Source organism: Aquarana catesbeiana, linkage group LG08 (genome assembly GCF_042186555.1).
Source record: "Aquarana catesbeiana isolate 2022-GZ linkage group LG08, ASM4218655v1, whole genome shotgun sequence".
NCBI lineage: Eukaryota > Metazoa > Chordata > Amphibia > Anura > Ranidae > Aquarana > Aquarana catesbeiana.
This window is the reverse complement of record NC_133331.1, coordinates 277,414,923-277,433,212: the sequence shown is the minus strand read 5'-3', so window position 1 is coordinate 277,433,212 and position 18,290 is coordinate 277,414,923. Positions and strand designations below refer to the sequence as shown.

Genomic DNA, 18,290 nt, shown 5'->3' with positions numbered 1-18,290 from the left:
CAAAATCTGTTGAAGAGTTGACTTCCATAGGAAGCTTTTCCTGCATTGGGCATAAAAACTGTTCCTGACCTGTGTGAGTCAAGCTTGGTTCTCCGGGTAAAACCTTTGCCCCTCTTTGAAGAGAACATTCCCACCATAAAAATGGTTCCTGACCTGTGTGAGTCAAGCTTGGTTCTCCAGGTAAAACCTTTGCCATTCTTTGAACACCATAAAAATGGTTCCTGACCTGTGCGAGTCAAGCTTGGTTCTCCGGGTAAAACCTTTGCCCCTCTTTGAAGAGAACATTCCCACCATAAAAATGGTTCCTGACCTGTGTGAGTCAAGCTTGGTTCTCCAGGTAAAACCTTTGCCATTCTTTGAACAAGAGAACATTCCCACCATAAAAACTGTTCCTGACCTGTGTGAGTCAAGCTTGGTTATCCGGGTAAAACCTTTGCCCCTCTTTGAAGAGAACATTCCCACCATAAAAATGGTTCCTGACCTGTGTGAGTCAAGCTTGGTTCTCCAAGTAAAACCTTTGCCGCTCTTTGAACAAGAGAACATTCCCACCATAAAAATGGTTCCTGATCTGTGCGAGTCAAGCTTGGTTCTCTGGGCCAAACCTTTGCCACAGTCTGAGCGCAAGAACATTCCTACGACTATTGACAAGTTGTGAGGGATCAGGAAACTTTAGATGGATGATCTGTAACTAGGACACAATGGAAGGGTATTTGGGGTTTTCGGATTTTCTTCTGAAGTACGGAATGGGATATCATCTTCCATTTCACTATCAGTAAATAAAATTCTATCACTCAGTATCGTACCTTCTGTATTGTCCATCTGAAAGAAAATGGAAATGGTAATGGTTACTCAAATTCTTGAACATGTTCTATATAATAAAACACATTCTGGAGAACAAGCCGTTAGAGGACCTGTTCTACATAAGTAGACAACTCTACAAAAAGTTTGCTTTTTTTTTATTTCAGGGTTTTGGTTTTCCAGGTATGACCACAAACTATAGCTCCAGCCGCCACATTGGAAATAGACAATTACTTCAATTAGATCTAAACCCAACTACTGCAACCTGTGTTTATAAACACAACTCTGTGTGTGATTGGCTAAAGTCAGCTGCCAAACTCATGCTGCGTCCAAGCATCCCCTCCCCACGAACCCGGAAGAAATGCAGGTACATTTTTTTTTTGGCGGTGGGCGGTAGTTTTAACGGGTATCTGCTCCCATTTCCACTCCAAAAGCCTAGGAGGTTGGAGCAGAAGTTCTTGCTCCCCCCACCCTCTTCTGCAGGCCCAGTCATAACACAGTGCAGTGGGAAGCCAGCTGTGAAGCCACAAGGAGTCACGGCTTCCCTAAGTAAACATGCCAGTGCCGGGTACTCAAAGACCGGTGAAGAACTGGCCCGGGTGAGGATGGCGCAGGATCCTTGGACAGGCAAGTGTCCTTTATAATTTTTAAAGTCAGCAGTTACATTATTTCTAATGTTTTATTTTAATTTTTTTGGTAAGCGTGAAGAACCACTTTAAAAGATAAGTTCACTTTTGGAACACTGGAGTTGCCACCTCATCCCTTTAAACCTGAACACATATGAATTACACAGGTTCTGAGGCTAATAAAATGCAGATAAGGCACCAAGCGAGTTTAAATACCACCTTAATCAGCCACAGAACCTGTGTCATTTATATGTGTTCGGGTTTAAAGGGATGAGGTGGCAACCATATGTTCCACCCATTTTTAGGGTGGAACGTGTAATATGTTCCAGCATCTGCAGCCTCTTCCCCTGATCCCTCCCCATCCATATGACAGGGGGCCAGGTATCTTTTCCCTGCACCCACTGTCACTAATTGCAAATAGTACGGCTCCACCCACACAGCTGCGTCATTGATTCACAGATTCCTATGAATGAATGCCTACAAGTAGCGTTAGCCATTGCGGCTGACAGATTGTAGTTCTCAATGAACTGAAGGGCGCTGCTGAGCATCCTCATAGTCCATTGATCTTCCTGTTCTCAAGTAACTGTCTGTCCGTATGAGGTATGATCAGACCGCTATCCTGAGAGTCTGCAGGAGCTGGACTTTGCACCCTTGATCTGCTGATCGCGGGTGTCATGCTCTGCAGGTTCCTTAGAAAAAAAAAATAATAAATGCACATTTTTTTACCTGCAAAAAAAATGTGCATTACTTTTTTCTTAAAACGGTGAACTTATCCTTTAAGATGGCATGGAAACCAGGGATCTAATAGAGGCTGATGGCTCCTGACTCCTCCACTTGGCACATAGGGGGAGATTTACAAAAACTAAAGCACACAGAATCTAGGGCAACCAATCAGCTTCTAGGTTGTATTGTCAAAGCGTAATTGAACAAGCTGAAGTTAGAAGCTGATTGGTTACTATGCACAGCTGCACCAGATTCTGTGTGCAACAATTTTAGTAAATCTCTTACATAATGGGGTTGATTTACTTAAAGTGGTTGTAAACCCTTGTGTTTTTTCACCTTAATGCATCCTATGCATTAAGGTGAAAAAACTTCTGGCAGTCACCGGCCCCCCAATTTTACTTACCTAAGCCCCGTATTTCCCTCGGCGGAGACGTGCTGTCCCTCTCTGCACGGGGTTCTCAGCTCGATTGGATAGATTGATAGCAGCGCAGCCATTGGCTCTCGCTGCTGTCAATCACATCCAATGATGCAGGCGCCGGGTGACGAGTCCAGCATTCGTATCTATGGACACTGAATGCTGGACTCGGGAGCACGCCTGCAAGGTAACCCCCCGGGAGAGCGCTTCTTCTAGGGGGTTATCTGACGTGAAGAGGAGCCGCGAGAGCCACCGAGGGACCCCAGAAGTTGAGGATCAGGGACACTCTGTGCAAAATGAGCTGCACAGTGGAGGTAAGTATAAAATGTTTGTTATTTTAAATAAAAAAAAAAACAAGCCTTTACAATCACTTTGAAGTGCAAGTCCACCCTAACACTATAATCAACAATCTAACACTAAACCTGAATCTAACCCTGTAAAGAAGAAATCTCTATACATACCTTTTTTAAGCCGATCCGACCCGATCCCGCACTGAGCTGTCAGCTGCAGCTTCACTGTGTAGTTGGGTGCAGAGGACACAGCCGACAAAAGAAGCCCCATAGTAACTCTATGGATGATGTCACTTACCATTCATTTCACAGCCGTTGTCGGCTGTCTCCTCTGCAGAGCTTCCGCTGCTGGAGACCGGATTGGCTTCAAAAAAGATATGTATACTGATTTCTTCTTCGCAGGGCTAGATAGGTTAGTGTTAGATTGCGGATGTCTGTAGATGTAGTGATTTCAGTGTTAGGATGGGCTTCCCCTTTAAGGCAAATTGTCTGTGCACTGCAAGTGTAGTTGCTTTAGATCTGAGGGGGAAGCGCTAAAATGAGAAGCTTTTGCTGGTTTCAATCATCCAATCATGTGCAAGCAAGAATGCTGTCTTTTTATTTTCCTTGCATGTTCCCCTCAGGTCTAGAGCAACTGCACTTGCAGTGCACAGACAATTTTCCTTTAGTAAATCAACCCTACTGTTTCCCCGTTACTATGTACTGACAGAGGAGGGGGGAGAAGGAGAAATTGTTGTAGTGACTGAACAAGGAGAATCTGGGACTCTTCTCTGGATTTGGTGCCACTTACCTGCACCGATCTCTGTAGGAAATTCCTCCTCCTTACATTGCCCTGCATCTCTCATGTCTGAGTCTTGTGCTTCCTCCTTCACTTCAGCTTTAAGACTGTCATTCTGAATGGCATAAAGCAAAGAGCACATTACAAAAATGCAAAGTGCCTACATACATTGACACAACATATGACGGCCCGTAGGATCCTTGTGACGAGCACTGTACAGGCATGCTTGTGTCTCCTGTGTCAGAGTCACTGCTACAGATGTGATATCACTGAGCTGGGCCGCAGAGAACAGGAAAAACTTTCCCGGTCTGTGCAGCTGCGGATCAGGAAATGTCTCAATGCCTGTGATTAGCGGTGTGCAGTGTCAGCTTCCTGGCGGGATCAGGCAGGTGGGTTGGGACTAGGATCCCGAACACACCAGAGCCCATCTCTACTCACGTGCTTTGTGCAATAGTATTACACAGAGCGGTCCCAAATCTCTTCTTCTGGGGCCCCACGCAGGCAATCTTGGCTTCTCCTCTTCTTTGTGTGCCCCCATAGTAAGTGGTTTGCTACGGGGGCACACAGTATGTGCTCGCTCTCAAGCTGTAAGTTTCTGTGGAGCCACGCTTCATAGACACACACACACAGCTGGGCTTGGCCCTGCCCACTGCTTCCTATCACTGCATTTGATTGACAGCATCCCATTGGAATAAGGAAGAGAGGGGAGAAGAGATCCAGTGCAGTGCATGGCTGCATCTCTTCACCCCTTTCTTCCTCTCCACACAGGGAAGGGGGAGGGGGGGGGGGGGGGGCAGAAAGCTATAAAACATTTTTTACCTTAATGCAGGGAATGCATTAGGGTAAAAAAAACATGCTGGCTTTAGAACCACTTTAACAGTTCCAGTTTCTCTCCTTTTTGCCCATGTTTTATGTCATATCCATTTAAGCTGTAATGTGAAACATGGTCACATTCCTTCCCCCTCTTCCCACACGCACACCCTCAAACTACCTACCTCTTACCTGAACTACAGGGTACTGGAGTGCCCCGTTTTCATATGAATTTAGTATGGTTCCGCCTGCACAGCCACATCATCCATTCACAAGGATCTGTAAATGGAAAGACTACAAGGAGTCCCATTTGCCACCGCGGTACCCGCAGATCGCAATGGCACAAGTGTAGTAACACTTCAGAAGACGTCATATGTGATGAAACACGTAGGGGGGAGCCGATGTAAGTGATGTATCACAAACCTCTTAACCCAGAAGTGGCCAGTTCGTATCCTGAGTCTGGCTGGTTTGACTGATAGGCTTTTCTGTTATCTAATTTTGTGAGTACTTTGATGTATTTTAATAAATATTGTCAAAGATGGTTTTACATGATGGAATATCCTTCCACTTTTTTAAATGCTTAATGTGGAGCTGATGTGGATTCCCTTGTATGTCCTGTTGGGGGGGGGGGATTCCAACTTTGTGAGCCCATATTGAGATCTCTTAATGGGGGGGTCAATATGATATAGTAAGCGTACCCATTTCAGTATTGTGGTGAAAGATCACTGTGGTGTCACCCTTTGGAGTATACATGTAAAGCCGCCCATAGATGGAGCGTCTTTTTTTGCAACCCTGTCTCGATTTCCCCATCAACTCAGTGTTGATGGGGGAATCCCTCCTGAGGAGCCATTGTGTTCTCCTGGTCAGGAAAGCCACCTCCAGCAAGAGAACACAGTGATTATTGCAAGCAGCTATAGCAGCCGCTAGCAACAACTGCATGTAAAATGTAGTAGGCTGGTTCTAACCAAGTTGATCGATTCAGTCTGCCCATACATGGTTCGAAACTTGGCCGGTTCCTGCTAAACTGGCTGAGATTGGAACCATCTATGGTCGGCTTTAAACTGGAGATTGAAGATCCTTTCACTTTGATATCACCTTTTATCTATATTGGTGGACTGTTTTTTCACTATTTGGGAACTTTCTCAATTTACTTATATGACTATTTAAATAGCGCAGCACGAGTATTTATTTGCTGTTTATTGTTTGCCTACTCCAGCCCCATGACAGTAGGTCGTTACCTCCGAACTGACCTAGAATGTAAACGGTACAAAAGCCTGCACATTGCACCAATGATACATTGATCACAGTTGCAATCCTCTGCAGATTTATTAAATGCACAGTTTTTAATTCATTAATGTGGGTGCATTTATTACATTTTTGCAAATATTGGACTATGCCTTTAAAATGCCCAGCGGGGTTCCAACAAAATCAGAATCCGTTTGAGGTTTGTCTCTATAACTATTGCCTTAACTTCCTACAGAACACAAAGTTATCTGCTGAAGTCTACAGCCGCTGGCAGTGATCGCATTAGAAAAAAACTTGACAGGCTGGTTGTACTGAAGCCAATCGATGAATCAACTTCAGTACAACCAGCCTGGCCATAGAACCGGCTGAGATTCGATCTATCTATGGCTGGCTTAAGTAAGTGCACTTCTACAGCTACACCTGAAAGTTGTGGATATGGACTCTTAAAGTGTAAGTCCACCCTAACACTAAAATCCCTGCATCTACAGACATCCACAATCTAACACTAACCTATCCAGCCCTGTAAAGAAGAAATCAGTATAAATACCTTTTTTGAAGCCGATCCAGCGGCTGAAGCTCTGCAGAGGACACAGCCGACAACGGCTGTGAAATGAATGGGGAGTAATGTCACCCATAGACTTACTATGGGGTTTCTGTTGTTGGCTGTGTTCTCTTCACCCACCTCTACAGAGAAGCCGCAGCTGACAGCTCAGTGTGGGATCGGCTTCAGAAAAAGGTATGTATACCGATTTCTTCTTTACAGGGCTGGAAAGGTTAATGTTAGATTGTGGATGTCTGTAGATGCAGGGATTTTAGTGTTAGGGTGAACTTCTACTTTAAGTTCTGATTTTCCTTGCAGAATGCAGTACAGAGTTCTGCTAGGTCACATGGGTGCTCAACCTGTGGCCCTCCAGCTGGGCCAGCAAGTCCCATCATGCCTCTGGGAGTCATGCTTGTAACTGTCAGCAGCCTCATGGGGACTTGTAGCTCCACAACTAGAAGGCCACAGGTTGAGCACCCATATGCTAGGGCATTTCAGTTTTTGGTTCTCTCTCAGGCTTGCATTTGAATAAAAGTTGTACGTGTGCTGTGCTGGTTTGTACCTTAGCCCTTTCCTTTGTTACAGTACCCCCCCCCCCCCCATGTATTATAAGATTTCAAAAGGTCATCGCATCTACCTGATGATCCTGTACGATCCAGCTATCTTCCCGTGCACGCCTGTTTCCGAATTCAACTGTAGGAAAAAAACACTTTATTGTTAAAGTGACCCTGACACCATGGCTCACATTTAAGCCTAAACACAATCCAAAAATCAGCAAGAAGCCCTCACTCGTGGTCCTGTGGTCAATAGTACCTTCCATTCATAATAATCTTGGCTGCATTTTTTTTGTAATCCATCACTTACAGGAGTGTTGAGGTTCTCTGAAGTAGACAGTCTGCAGCTGCTCCCCAACATCAGCAGAGCGGAAGGGACTGCCTTCCTATGTGTGATCTGGAACAGCTTTTGGCACTGCGCAGGAACTTTTAAAAGCCTCGGTTTTCAAACTTCAAATGTGGTCACTGACATCACCAACACGTCACACATAACATTTTGGATATATAAAGCTAGAGACTGCAGAAATACTAGAGCAGGGGTCTCCAAACTTTCTAGCGAAAGGGCCTGTTTACTATCCTTCAGGCTTTAGGGGGGCCCAGACTGTGCTCAGTGGGAGCAAATAATGCCAGATCTTTGGTATTAGGGGGAGGAATATTGCCCCATCGTTGGCATCAGTGGCAGGAATTATGCCCCATTGTTGGTGTCAGCGCCAGGAATAATGCCACAAGGGCCGGATAAAAGGCAAGCAAAGGGCCACAACTGGCCCCAGGGCCAGAGTTTGGAGACCACTGTACTAGAGGATAGGATAGTCTGAAACTGAAGACATATTACAGGTCTGGTCAGATGAGGCTAGTAGTAATCACTACTATTACACCCCCAACCTGTGGCTCTTTAGCATGCTTTGTGTGGCCCTCAGGGCCCCTACAGACACCAACCTGTGTTTCTCTATTGTCCTGTTACGGCAGTGTTTTTTGTTTTTGTTTTTTTTTTACAAAACAGGAGTGCTTTATTGAAAATGATGACAGGACAGTATCAAAACATATACAATGACATGGTATAATGCCTGATATATCTTACAGCTGATAATACAGAAAAAAAAAATAACTAAATTGTGAGAAAAATACAATAAACATACCCAAGGTATAAATAACATAGGAGGATGGAACAGCCAATATTATATATCCAGAAGCAAAGGCAAAGTCAGGGAGGGGGAGAGGAGGAGGAGGGGGGGGGGTGATCGAGGTGTAATAGAAAGGGGGGGGTGGGGATAAGAGCCAAGCCATCCATCCCATTGCCCTGATTGGTATGCCCCATCTCGACAATAATACAAAACCATCAGTTAACGCTCAGTTAGACGTCCACGGGCATCAAACCTGGTTATACTACCATGGACAACCTCTATTCCAGTGGTGGCTGGTGCTCCATTTTCTTGTGGGGGCGGCACGCGCCCCCCAGCCAGCCAACCACATAAACCACCCACCCCCTTGGTGCTCGTTCGCTCGATCGATTGCTGCTCCCCCCGTCGCTCGCCCGTCCAGGTGGCGGCTTCTCCCCCTGTTACTTCTCCTCCCGGCCAATCAGGAGTTAGGACTCGCAGCCAATCAGGTGTTAGGACTCCCGGCTAATCGGGACTCAGGACCCGCTTCCTGATTGGCCGGGAGGAGAAACAGGAAGACATTAGCGAATATTAATTCGCTATTGTCACACAACTTTTTGGAGCCTCCGGATTGGAAACATGCCACTTCAAGGCTAGTTGCCTTCTCCTCCAGCTCATCTAAGGATCAGGACGCTTCCCTCTGAAGATGTGAGATTCAGAAGATATATTCCCCGCTAACCCATGACTTGAAGGAGTCCCACACCAACAAGGGGAGGCAGAGTCATCATTTAACACCCAGTAATTGCAAATAGATGCAGTTTACGACTCTTGCAAACGTTCATCCATTGCCCAGAATCTGGAGAGACGACACAGGCGGGACTCAGGGGGAGTAGACATAGCAAGGGTTAAACATAAAAGGGGCATGATCAGACACTCCACCCGGTAGTACAGACACTCTTTGAACTAAACATAGTGCAGAAGAGGAGGCAAAAGCCATGTCAATTCGGGACAGAGTCTTAAACCTTGTACACACGATCAGATTGTTGGCCAACAGAGGGTCAGACTTTTGTCCGAAGGGCATGTGCCAGGAACTTGTCTTGCATACTAACGGCACAAAATTGTCATCCAACAAACACGATCGTAGTGACGTACTACGTGGAATTTCAGCTCTTGAGCGCCACTCTTTGGGCACCTTCTGCTAATGTCGTGTTGGGTGAGCATTGATTCTGAGCATGCGTGTTTGTACTTTGGACTTGAGTGTGATGGACTTGTGTACACACGATACGAAAATCTGACAACAGACCATTGTCCGCCAAAAATTTACTAGCCTGCCATCCAACATTTGTTGGCAGAAAGTTGGACAACAATTGTCTAATGGAGCGTACTAATGATTGGATTTTAGGCAAACAGTCTGTCAACACACAATCCCCTGCCAAAAATCAGATCGTGTGTACAAGGCTTTATATGTCAAAAATTAATTTGTCGAATGAGTCAGGTTCATGTGTCTCCAAACATCAATCAGGGCGAAGGTCGAGGCCCAATGCCGGAGATCAGTAGAGGCACGAGCCAAGGTATGTAATCTATCCAGATTACATACAAGGCACCATATTGAAAACACCCAGCAGTAAGACAATATCCATGTCAAATTGCACCAGAATTTTCATAATCCTATAAAGAATCTGGGTAGAGGCCGGAGGCGGGATATACAATCCTACAATCGCCACGGTTTTATCAAATACGGGCATGTAATATAACATATCTACCTTCTGGATCCTTTCGAACCTCAAGGGCCTGGAACGGAAGAGATTTCCTGACCAGGATACTGACCCCATGAGCATACGTGGAATAGGTAGCATGAATGCATACCCACCCATGATTTTTGAAGACAATTCTGGAACCTTGGAGAGGCTTTTCCTGTAGGATACAAACACGAGGATTGTATCACTGCAAGAAGCGGAACACCAGTGAGTGCTTGACAGCAGGACTTAGGCCCTGGACATTCCAGGAAATTACCGTAAATTGAGACATTAGAAATCTAAAAGATATAAATGTACAAAGGATAAGCTCATGGGGGCAGCTGCCCAGGAGAAAACGTTTCTAAAGGACAGGCCAAGAGACCAGGGCATGCATTGTACAGAAACATATATTGAATAAATATAGGAAATGGTGTTAGACCACGCCAAGGTGATACTAATTCATTAATCCTGTCCTGCTGCTATCTGATTGAGAAATCTCAACATGGAAAAAAATGTTAAAAAAAGACAGCGTCGTGCCCAGGTGTGTGTTTAACGAATCCATCCAAAAATAAAAGGGAATATAAACACAACACAATCCTATAATCTCTCTCCACTCATTTCTAATGTAACAGTGGTAATTATATCTAAAAAATGTGATAAAGAAAAATGAAAAATATTAAAATGATAAAAAATACTTTGTGATGTGATATTTTGTAATCTTGACGTCCAACGGGTAATTAATTACCTTTCCTTTTCAAAGCGCAATGGTCTGCAAAACCAACAAACAGCCACTTTTCTCCACTTTTATATAATGAAACAGGAGTTGTTAGTCGGCTTATTGACTGCAAGTTGTGCCACATCCTATGATTAAATATTCAAGCAAGAAAAAAGTTCCCCTAATGGTGGACTTTGAAGGCACATGTGGAGAAACATAAAGAAAAATGTATCGTATATAAACAATAATTTATTCATTTCAAAAACATCATAAAAACATCAATAGCAATATAACAAACAATGAAAGGAATGCGGTTCATGCATATGTATATGTATGGGATATTGATACCAATGTACTTGCACCCGACGCGTTTCGGAGTTGTTTAGTCTCCTCCTTCAGGGGTGGATGTAAATTTTAGCAAGGGTTTATTGGCAATATGTAGGCTAGCTTCGCATTCCAAAATAGTTTAAAAGCAAAGGCGCTGACACTGTCTGCCCATCCAGCGTGTATCCCGATTGTGATAAGTGAGGGTTGATTAACATACCCAGAGTTTTAATATTTCATGCGTAACAGATGAAGATGACCGTAACAGATGAAGATGACGGACCGTTCCTGTGTGCAGGACGCTGTCGGTCTGAGCTGATGTCCAGCAAGTCTATAGAAAAATTACCCAAGATACATTCAGCCTACATCAGCTACCTTCACCATTTCCTTTGAACCCTCTACAGTAATTGTATCAGGATCCGCATTTGGCCTCAGTGGAATCTCAGATCCAAAATTTCCTTACGCCCCACATGTGTGGGCTCTTCCTCTGATTGTGAGGAATCAAACTATCTATATACATCCATACTTAGTCATCTTCATCTGTTACGCATGAAATATTAAAACTCTGGATACGTTAATCAACCCTCACTTATCACAATCGGGAAACACGCTGGATGGGCAGACAGTGTCAGTGCCTTTGCTTTTAAACTATTTTGGAATGCGAAGCTAGCCTACATATTGCCAATAAACCCTTGCTAAAACTTACATCCACCCCTGAAGAAGGAGACTAAACAACTCCGAAACGCGTCGGGTGCAAGTACATTGGTATCAATATCCCATACTTATACATATGCATGAACCGCATTCCTTTCATTGTTTGTTATATTGCTATTGATGTTTTTATGATGTTTTTGAAATGAATAAATTATTGTTTATATACGATACATTTTTCTTTATGTTTCTCCACATGTGCCTTCAAAGTCCACCATTAGGGGAACTTTTTTCTTGCTTGACCACTTTTATATAATCAATCTCTCCAGAGGTGTAATCCGAAATAAAAGAAGCACAGTATAGCATAAAATCCTTTAAAAAGGTTTCTTTTATTTAAGCCACATAGCACTCATGTTTAAAGTCGTCTCCCAACGCTGGTAAAACAGGCATAGTTTATATGTGAATATTAAAATCCTTCGCGCTAAAGTGACAGACAGGAAGTAAAGTGACAATCACAAAGTGAATAAATAAAACTAAAAAAAGAAAGAATTATATGATGATATCTAGGATGATTGCAGCGAAATCGGAAAGTGTACACATGGCACTCCAGAAAAAATAGGGATAAGAGGATTTCGCGCATAAAATCTATCATATAAATAAATAAATAAACATATACACAACTACTAATATTAATATGTGAGTGTGCAACAAAGCAAATCTTAAATAAAGTGTATCAATAAAGTGCCTGTGCTAAAAATTCATATGTCACAATGCATAATCACATAAAAAATCAAATCGAACACGTGTGCAAAAATGCAAAACATGTGCAGCAAGGATGCCAAACTGCAAACAACGTAGTGTAGGATACTTCCAATCAATGGATATATCAGAAACAAGTTCATAAAAATGACCATACAGAGTTCATGAGTAATGATGGTAATAGAAAAAATAAATGTAGATGATGATGGTAATGATAATCTTCATTAAACAACTGGAGGCTCAACCAGGCTCCCCAGTTGAAGTCACGAGCGGTGACGTAACGCGTAGGGCGTGGCAGAGAGTTGACTACACCGGAAGTCACGTAAGGAGGCGCCTCGGACGCCGCTCCTTCCTCTTTCATGTGATTTTAATTGTTTTTTATGTAAGAGACCACTTCGTTTTTATACCCAATAAACTAAATATTTGAAATACTACACCATCAGAGGCCTCCTCTCTCCTCCCCCTCCTCCCACCGGGCTGTTACAGCCTAGGTGGAAAAAATTCCCAGTTTATCTTATAGGTGCCGGACATCTAACAGAGGGGAACGCTGCCTGTATTACTACAGTGAAACATTGTTGTCAGTGGTTTCCATCCCTGATTTGTCTGACAGTAAGCAGAGGGGAACGTTGCTGCTATCACAACAGAGAAAGATATACATTGATGCCTGATATTTCCATTTTTGAGGTGAGAGTCTAGAGAGCCTGGTTGAGCCTCCAGTTGTTTAATGAAGATTATCATTACCATCATCATCTACATTTATTTTTTCTATTACCATCATTACTCATGAACTCTGTATGGTCATTTTTATGAACTTGTTTCTGATATATCCATTGATTGGAAGTATCCTACACTACGTTGTTTGCAGTTTGGCATCCTTGCTGCACATGTTTTGCATTTTTGCACACGTGTTCGATTTGATTTTTTATGTGATTATGCATTGTGACATATGAATTTTTAGCACAGGCACTTTATTGATACACTTTATTTAAGATTTGCTTTGTTGCACACTCACATATTAATATTAGTAGTTGTGTATATGTTTATTTATTTATTTATATGATAGATTTTATGCGCGAAATCCTCTTATCCCTATAGTTTATATGTGTCCATCTCGAATCTCACAATCCCATTTATGGATTTTTGTATTTTGCTTTTTGGTTTGATATAGATATGTACACAGATTTAAGTAGATGTTTATCTGGGTTTAGTTACCCACTCGTTCATCACATGTTGGTGTGGTCGCACATCACAATATATTTATTATCATTTAATATTTTTCGTTTTTCTCTATCACATTATTTTTACATATAATTACCAGTGTTACATTAAAAATTATTGGAGAGGGCTCCCCGGGTGTGTTGGAGATGCCGAGATGACACTGACTCCCACTTTCATATTTTTTGGGAATGTCCCATTATTCAACCCTTCTGGTCCTCTATCCATACATACTTGCAAAATCTTTTTGAAACCAATCTACACTTAGATCCAATCCATTTCTTCTAGGGTTGCCATTCCCGGCTTCCCCAAACACGTCCAAAAATTAGCTGGCTTTATCCTTTTGGCAGCAAAACGAGCCATACCCTTGAGATGGTTATCCTCATCTCCACCCACCCTCTCAAGTCCTGCAAATATTGGAGCAGATCCGCAGAATGGAACACCTCACTGCTACTATCCGTGAAACACTTCCTCAATTTTCAAAGATTTGGGACCTGTGGGCCCACACAAAGCTCAACCCTGAGACTATCCCATTACCTTCCAATTCCACAGGTGCGCAGGGCAGCTTCAACTTGATCAAAAGATCTCCAAAGCTTCTGTGTCTTCACAGAGTAGTCGGGGAAGATACGCAACTTGGTATTTTGGTAGGTAAGCTCTCCCTGCACCCTGGCCGCCCAAAGAACTTCATCTCTGTCCCTAAAATTCAATAACTTCAGGATGAAAGTGCGGGGTGGTGCCCCCGGGAGGTCCAGGCTTGGACGGTATACGATGAGCTCTCTCCACCGTGTAAAAGGGAGAGAACTGGGCCATAGGTAGCAGGGTGCGCAGCAGATTCTCCACAAAAACTGTTGGATTGGGGCCTTCTGCACCCTCAGCCAGGCCCACAATGCGGAGGTTGTTCTTCCGGTTGCAGTTCTCTGCATCTTCAGCCTTGTATTCCAGTGCCTGAATCTTGGTCTGTAAAGAGTGGAGAGCAGTAGTGTGCTGAGACACAGTGCCTTCAGTTTGAGCAAGGCGCCGTTCTGCTGAGGAAGGCTGGGATCCCACTTTATCCATGTTCTGACGGAGAAGCCCCACATCCAGCTGCACTGCCTCCATCTTGAAGGTTAAGGCAGCCTGAAAAGCAGCAATAGCCGCCATAATATCAGCCAAACCCAGCTGGGTGGAGGGAGCTGGCTCTTCCAACTCTGTCTGAGACGCCATGTTGGAGAAGGGGTGAGTGCAGGTCTCCATGTGGGCGCCAACGGCCAGGAGAATCTCTTCCACCAGCGGCGGGAAATGAAGCTTCTTACTACATCCGGATGAAGGGCCTGACAATTGGCAGCATGCATTAGTGTGTCAGCGGCTGCTGTAGAGAGGAGAGAGCGGAGCAACAGGAGAGGAGATGGATAAGGCCAGCAGAGCTCCAACATGTGCTTCCACTCAGGCCGCCATCTTGGTCACGCTCCCACATAGCAGTGATTTCTAGCAGCCTCACATAATATGTCCGCAGTCTCTGACCGTCTCTTGTATCATGTCCGCAGTCTCTGACCGTCTCTTGTATCATGTCCGCAGTCTCTGACTGTCTCTTGTATCATGTCCGCAGTCTCTGACCGTCTCTTGTATCATGTCCGCAATCTCTGACCGTCTCTTGTACCATGTCCGCAGTCTCTGACCGTCTCTTGTATTATATCCACAAAATGCCCCGTAAAAACGCCTGAAAACGCATCAACCGCACAGATGTGAACCTACACTAAGATAATTCTGTAATTATTATTCACCTGTGCTGATCTCTACAGGAACTTCCTCCTCTTTAATCATCATGTGCATTTCACCCGCCATGTCGATTCCGATGTCCCTGGTGTTTCCACGGTCTGTGAATAAAGGATATGAAATAGAAAAATTGTTGGTGGCTTGGTATTTTTTATTTTTTTTTGCATTTCTTGTTTTGATGGGGGAAACCCCTGCATGGGCAAATTTTCTGTTGAACTTTTACTTTCGTATTTAAAGCAGTAATAAACCCAAAAGCAAAAATGTATTATATTGCAGCTTACCAATCATTAGATGTAATGGCTGCATTGGTTTTCTTTTTTTTAGGCTTTTTTCCATTCTTCTATTTTCTTCTGGTGATCTGGCCAGCAAGTCAGAGAGCAAGAACAAGCTCTCTTCCAAATGTATCAGTTTACAGGGAAGAGACTAACCATTCAACACTAGCGGGGGTGCTTACAATGATAAGCTTTTATTTATCCATGTAAAACCTTTATCCCAAAAAAAAAAAAAACTGTTTGCTGCAACTGATTATAAAGCGTGAGCTGGAGTTTGTCCTCAATTGGTTAGAGTAGTTAATTCTGTTAATACATTTAACACTCCCCTACCTCCCCCAGACTGACAATGCTGCTGTCCAAAGGTTCCTCCTTACTCCTTCATCCAGAGTAGGGGCACTCTAATGCCGCATACACACGATCGGACTTTCTAGAAAGCTAGGTCCGACGTACTTGCCGCCAGACTTCCGGCGGACTACCGCCGGACTTTCTGAACGGCCGGACTTGCCTACACACGGCCGGACTTTCCGGAATCCGGTCTTCCCGACGGACTTCCGCCGGACTTTCAGAATGAACGGACTTTCCCACACACGGACAAGTCCGTTCATTTTGAACGTGACTTGGGTACGACGGGACTAAAAAAGGAATTCAATCTCGCCGCTTTTTTTGGCGAGATTGAAACCTTGCGAGCCCCGTCGCAGGCCCTTAGGTCTGGTATGGAACTTTAAGGGGAACCCCCTACGCCGAAAAACCGACGTGGGGTCCCCCCAAAATCCATACCAGACCCCGATCCGAGCACGCAGCCCGGCCGGTCAGGAAAGGGGGTGGGGACGAACGAGCGCCCCCCCCCCCCCCTCCTGAACCATACCAGGCCGCATGCCCTCAACATGGGGGGGTGCTTTGGGGGAGGGGGCGCCTTGCGGTGCCCCCCCACCACAAAGCACCTTGTCCCCATGTTGATGAGGACAAGGGCCTCTTCCCGACAACCCTGGCCGTTGGTTGTCGGGGTCTGCGGGCGGGGGGCTTATCGGAATCCGGGAGCCCCCTATAATAAGAGGGCCCCCAGATCCCGGCCCCCCCACCCTATGTGAATGAGTATGGGGTACATGGTACCCCTACCCATTCACCTAGGTAAAAAGTGTCAATAATAAAACACAACACAGGTTTTTAAAATAATTTATTAAACAGCTCTGGGGGGGTCTTCTTCCGTCTTCGGGGGTCCCTCTGGTTCATCTTCTCCCGGCGTCCGGTTGGTTCTTCTCCGCTCTCCGGCCTCTTCTCCCGGTGTCCCAGGTCTTCGGCCGGCCCCTCCGCTGTCTTCAGGTAGCTCTATTGCCAGCGGAGGTCCGGACTTCTTGGCTTCTTGGCTTCTTGTGTTCTTGTGTTCTCTTCTCTTCTCTTCCCCCAGATGATAAAACGTCACAGTCCCAGCATGCCCAGGGACTGTGACATCATATGGGGGTGGGGTCTCCGCCTATATAAGTCACAACGCAGCCCTCAGAGACCAGTCCAGCCGGAGAGAGCGTCGTGTCAACATCTGGGGGAAGAGAAGAGAAGAGAACACAAGAAGCCAAGAAGCCAAGAAGTCCGGACCTCCGCTGGCAATAGAGCTACCTGAAGACAGCGGAGGGGCCGGCCGAAGACCTGGGACACCGGGAGAAGAGGCCGGAGAGCGGAGAAGAACCAACCGGATGCCGGGAGAAGATGAACTAGAGGGACCCCCGAAGACGGAAGAAGACCCCCCCCCGGAGCTGTTTAATAAATTATTTTAAAAACCTGTGTTGTGTTTTATTATTGACACTTTTTACCCTAGGTGAATGGGTAGGGGTACCATGTACCCCATACTCATTCACATAGGGTGGGGGGGCCGGGATCTGGGGGCCCTCTTATTATAGGGGGCTCCCGGATTCCGATAAGCCCCCCGCCCGCAGACCCCGACAACCAACGGCCAGGGTTGTCGGGAAGAGGCCCTTGTCCTCATCAACATGGGGACAAGGTGCTTTGTGGTGGGGGGGGCACCGCAAGGCGCCCCCTCCCCCAAAGCACCCCCCCCATGTTGAGGGCATGCGGCCTGGTACGGTTCAGGAGGGGGGGGGGGGGCGCTCGTTCGTCCCCACCCCCTTTCCTGACCGGCCGGGCTGCGTGCTCGGATCGGGGTCTGGTATGGATTTTGGGGGGACCCCCACGCCGGTTTTTCGGCGTAGGGGGTTCTCCTTAAAGTTCCATACCAGACCTAAGGGCCTGGGATGCCCCCCGCGCTCGCCGCAATGGGAAAATTAGTTTTTCCTATTGCAGCGAGCGTGAGATGCAGTAACCTGCTCCTCCGTCGTATCTGGTCCTTCGGATTAGCATACAGACGAACGGGCTTTCCGTCAGGAACTGAGTCCGGCGGAGGTACGACGTAAAGATTTGAAGCAGGCTTCAAATCTAAAGTACGTCGGATTTCCGCCCGAAACGGTCCGTCGGAAGTCCGATGGAGACCACACACGGTCGGATTGTCCGCCGGACTTGGTCCGGCGGCGTCCGTCGGACTTTTGCAGGTGAAAAGTCCGACCGTGTGTACGCGGCATAAGGCCCCTTTCACACGGACGGACAGAATTGTGCTTTTAGCTGCAGATTTTCTAGTTTTCTACCGCAGCTAAAAGCACACAATGCTTTCCTATGGCCCCATTCACACACTGCGTTTACCTGCGATTTAGTTACATGCAGTTTGGTGCGGATAGAAAAAATAGAATTGACTGCGTCCAGGAGCGATTTAGCGCAGCTATCTGCAGCTATCTGCACATAACTGCAGGTAATCGCAGTGTACTATTTCTCCTGCGGATAGCAGCGGCAACAAGGAAAGAAAAGCAACAGGAAGCACATCAGAAATGGCAAGAATGTTCCAAACGCAGCTAAACGCAACCGCATGTAAACGCACGTAAACAAAGGTGATCGCACTGTACAAATGCAGCTGATCGCAGTGCCTGGAGTCTTGAATTTCACAGAACAT

At 45.5% G+C, this 18,290-nt stretch overlaps 1 protein-coding gene across 4 annotated transcripts in view; it reads right to left on the bottom strand.

The window, feature by feature from the left end:
• Positions 1–18,290, bottom strand: part of LOC141106530 (uncharacterized) — a 60,293-nt gene that overhangs the window by 29,027 nt on the left and 12,976 nt on the right. For all 4 annotated transcript variants that reach the window (XM_073597373.1, XM_073597374.1, XM_073597376.1 and 1 more), the window contains 4 exons: positions 15,038–15,130; positions 6,864–6,919; positions 3,643–3,745; positions 804–819 (listed from right to left, as the gene is read on the bottom strand). In XM_073597373.1, the coding sequence (XP_073453474.1) occupies positions 804–819; positions 3,643–3,745; positions 6,864–6,919; positions 15,038–15,130 (268 nt within the window). The remainder of the gene's footprint in view (positions 1–803; positions 820–3,642; positions 3,746–6,863; positions 6,920–15,037; positions 15,131–18,290) is intronic.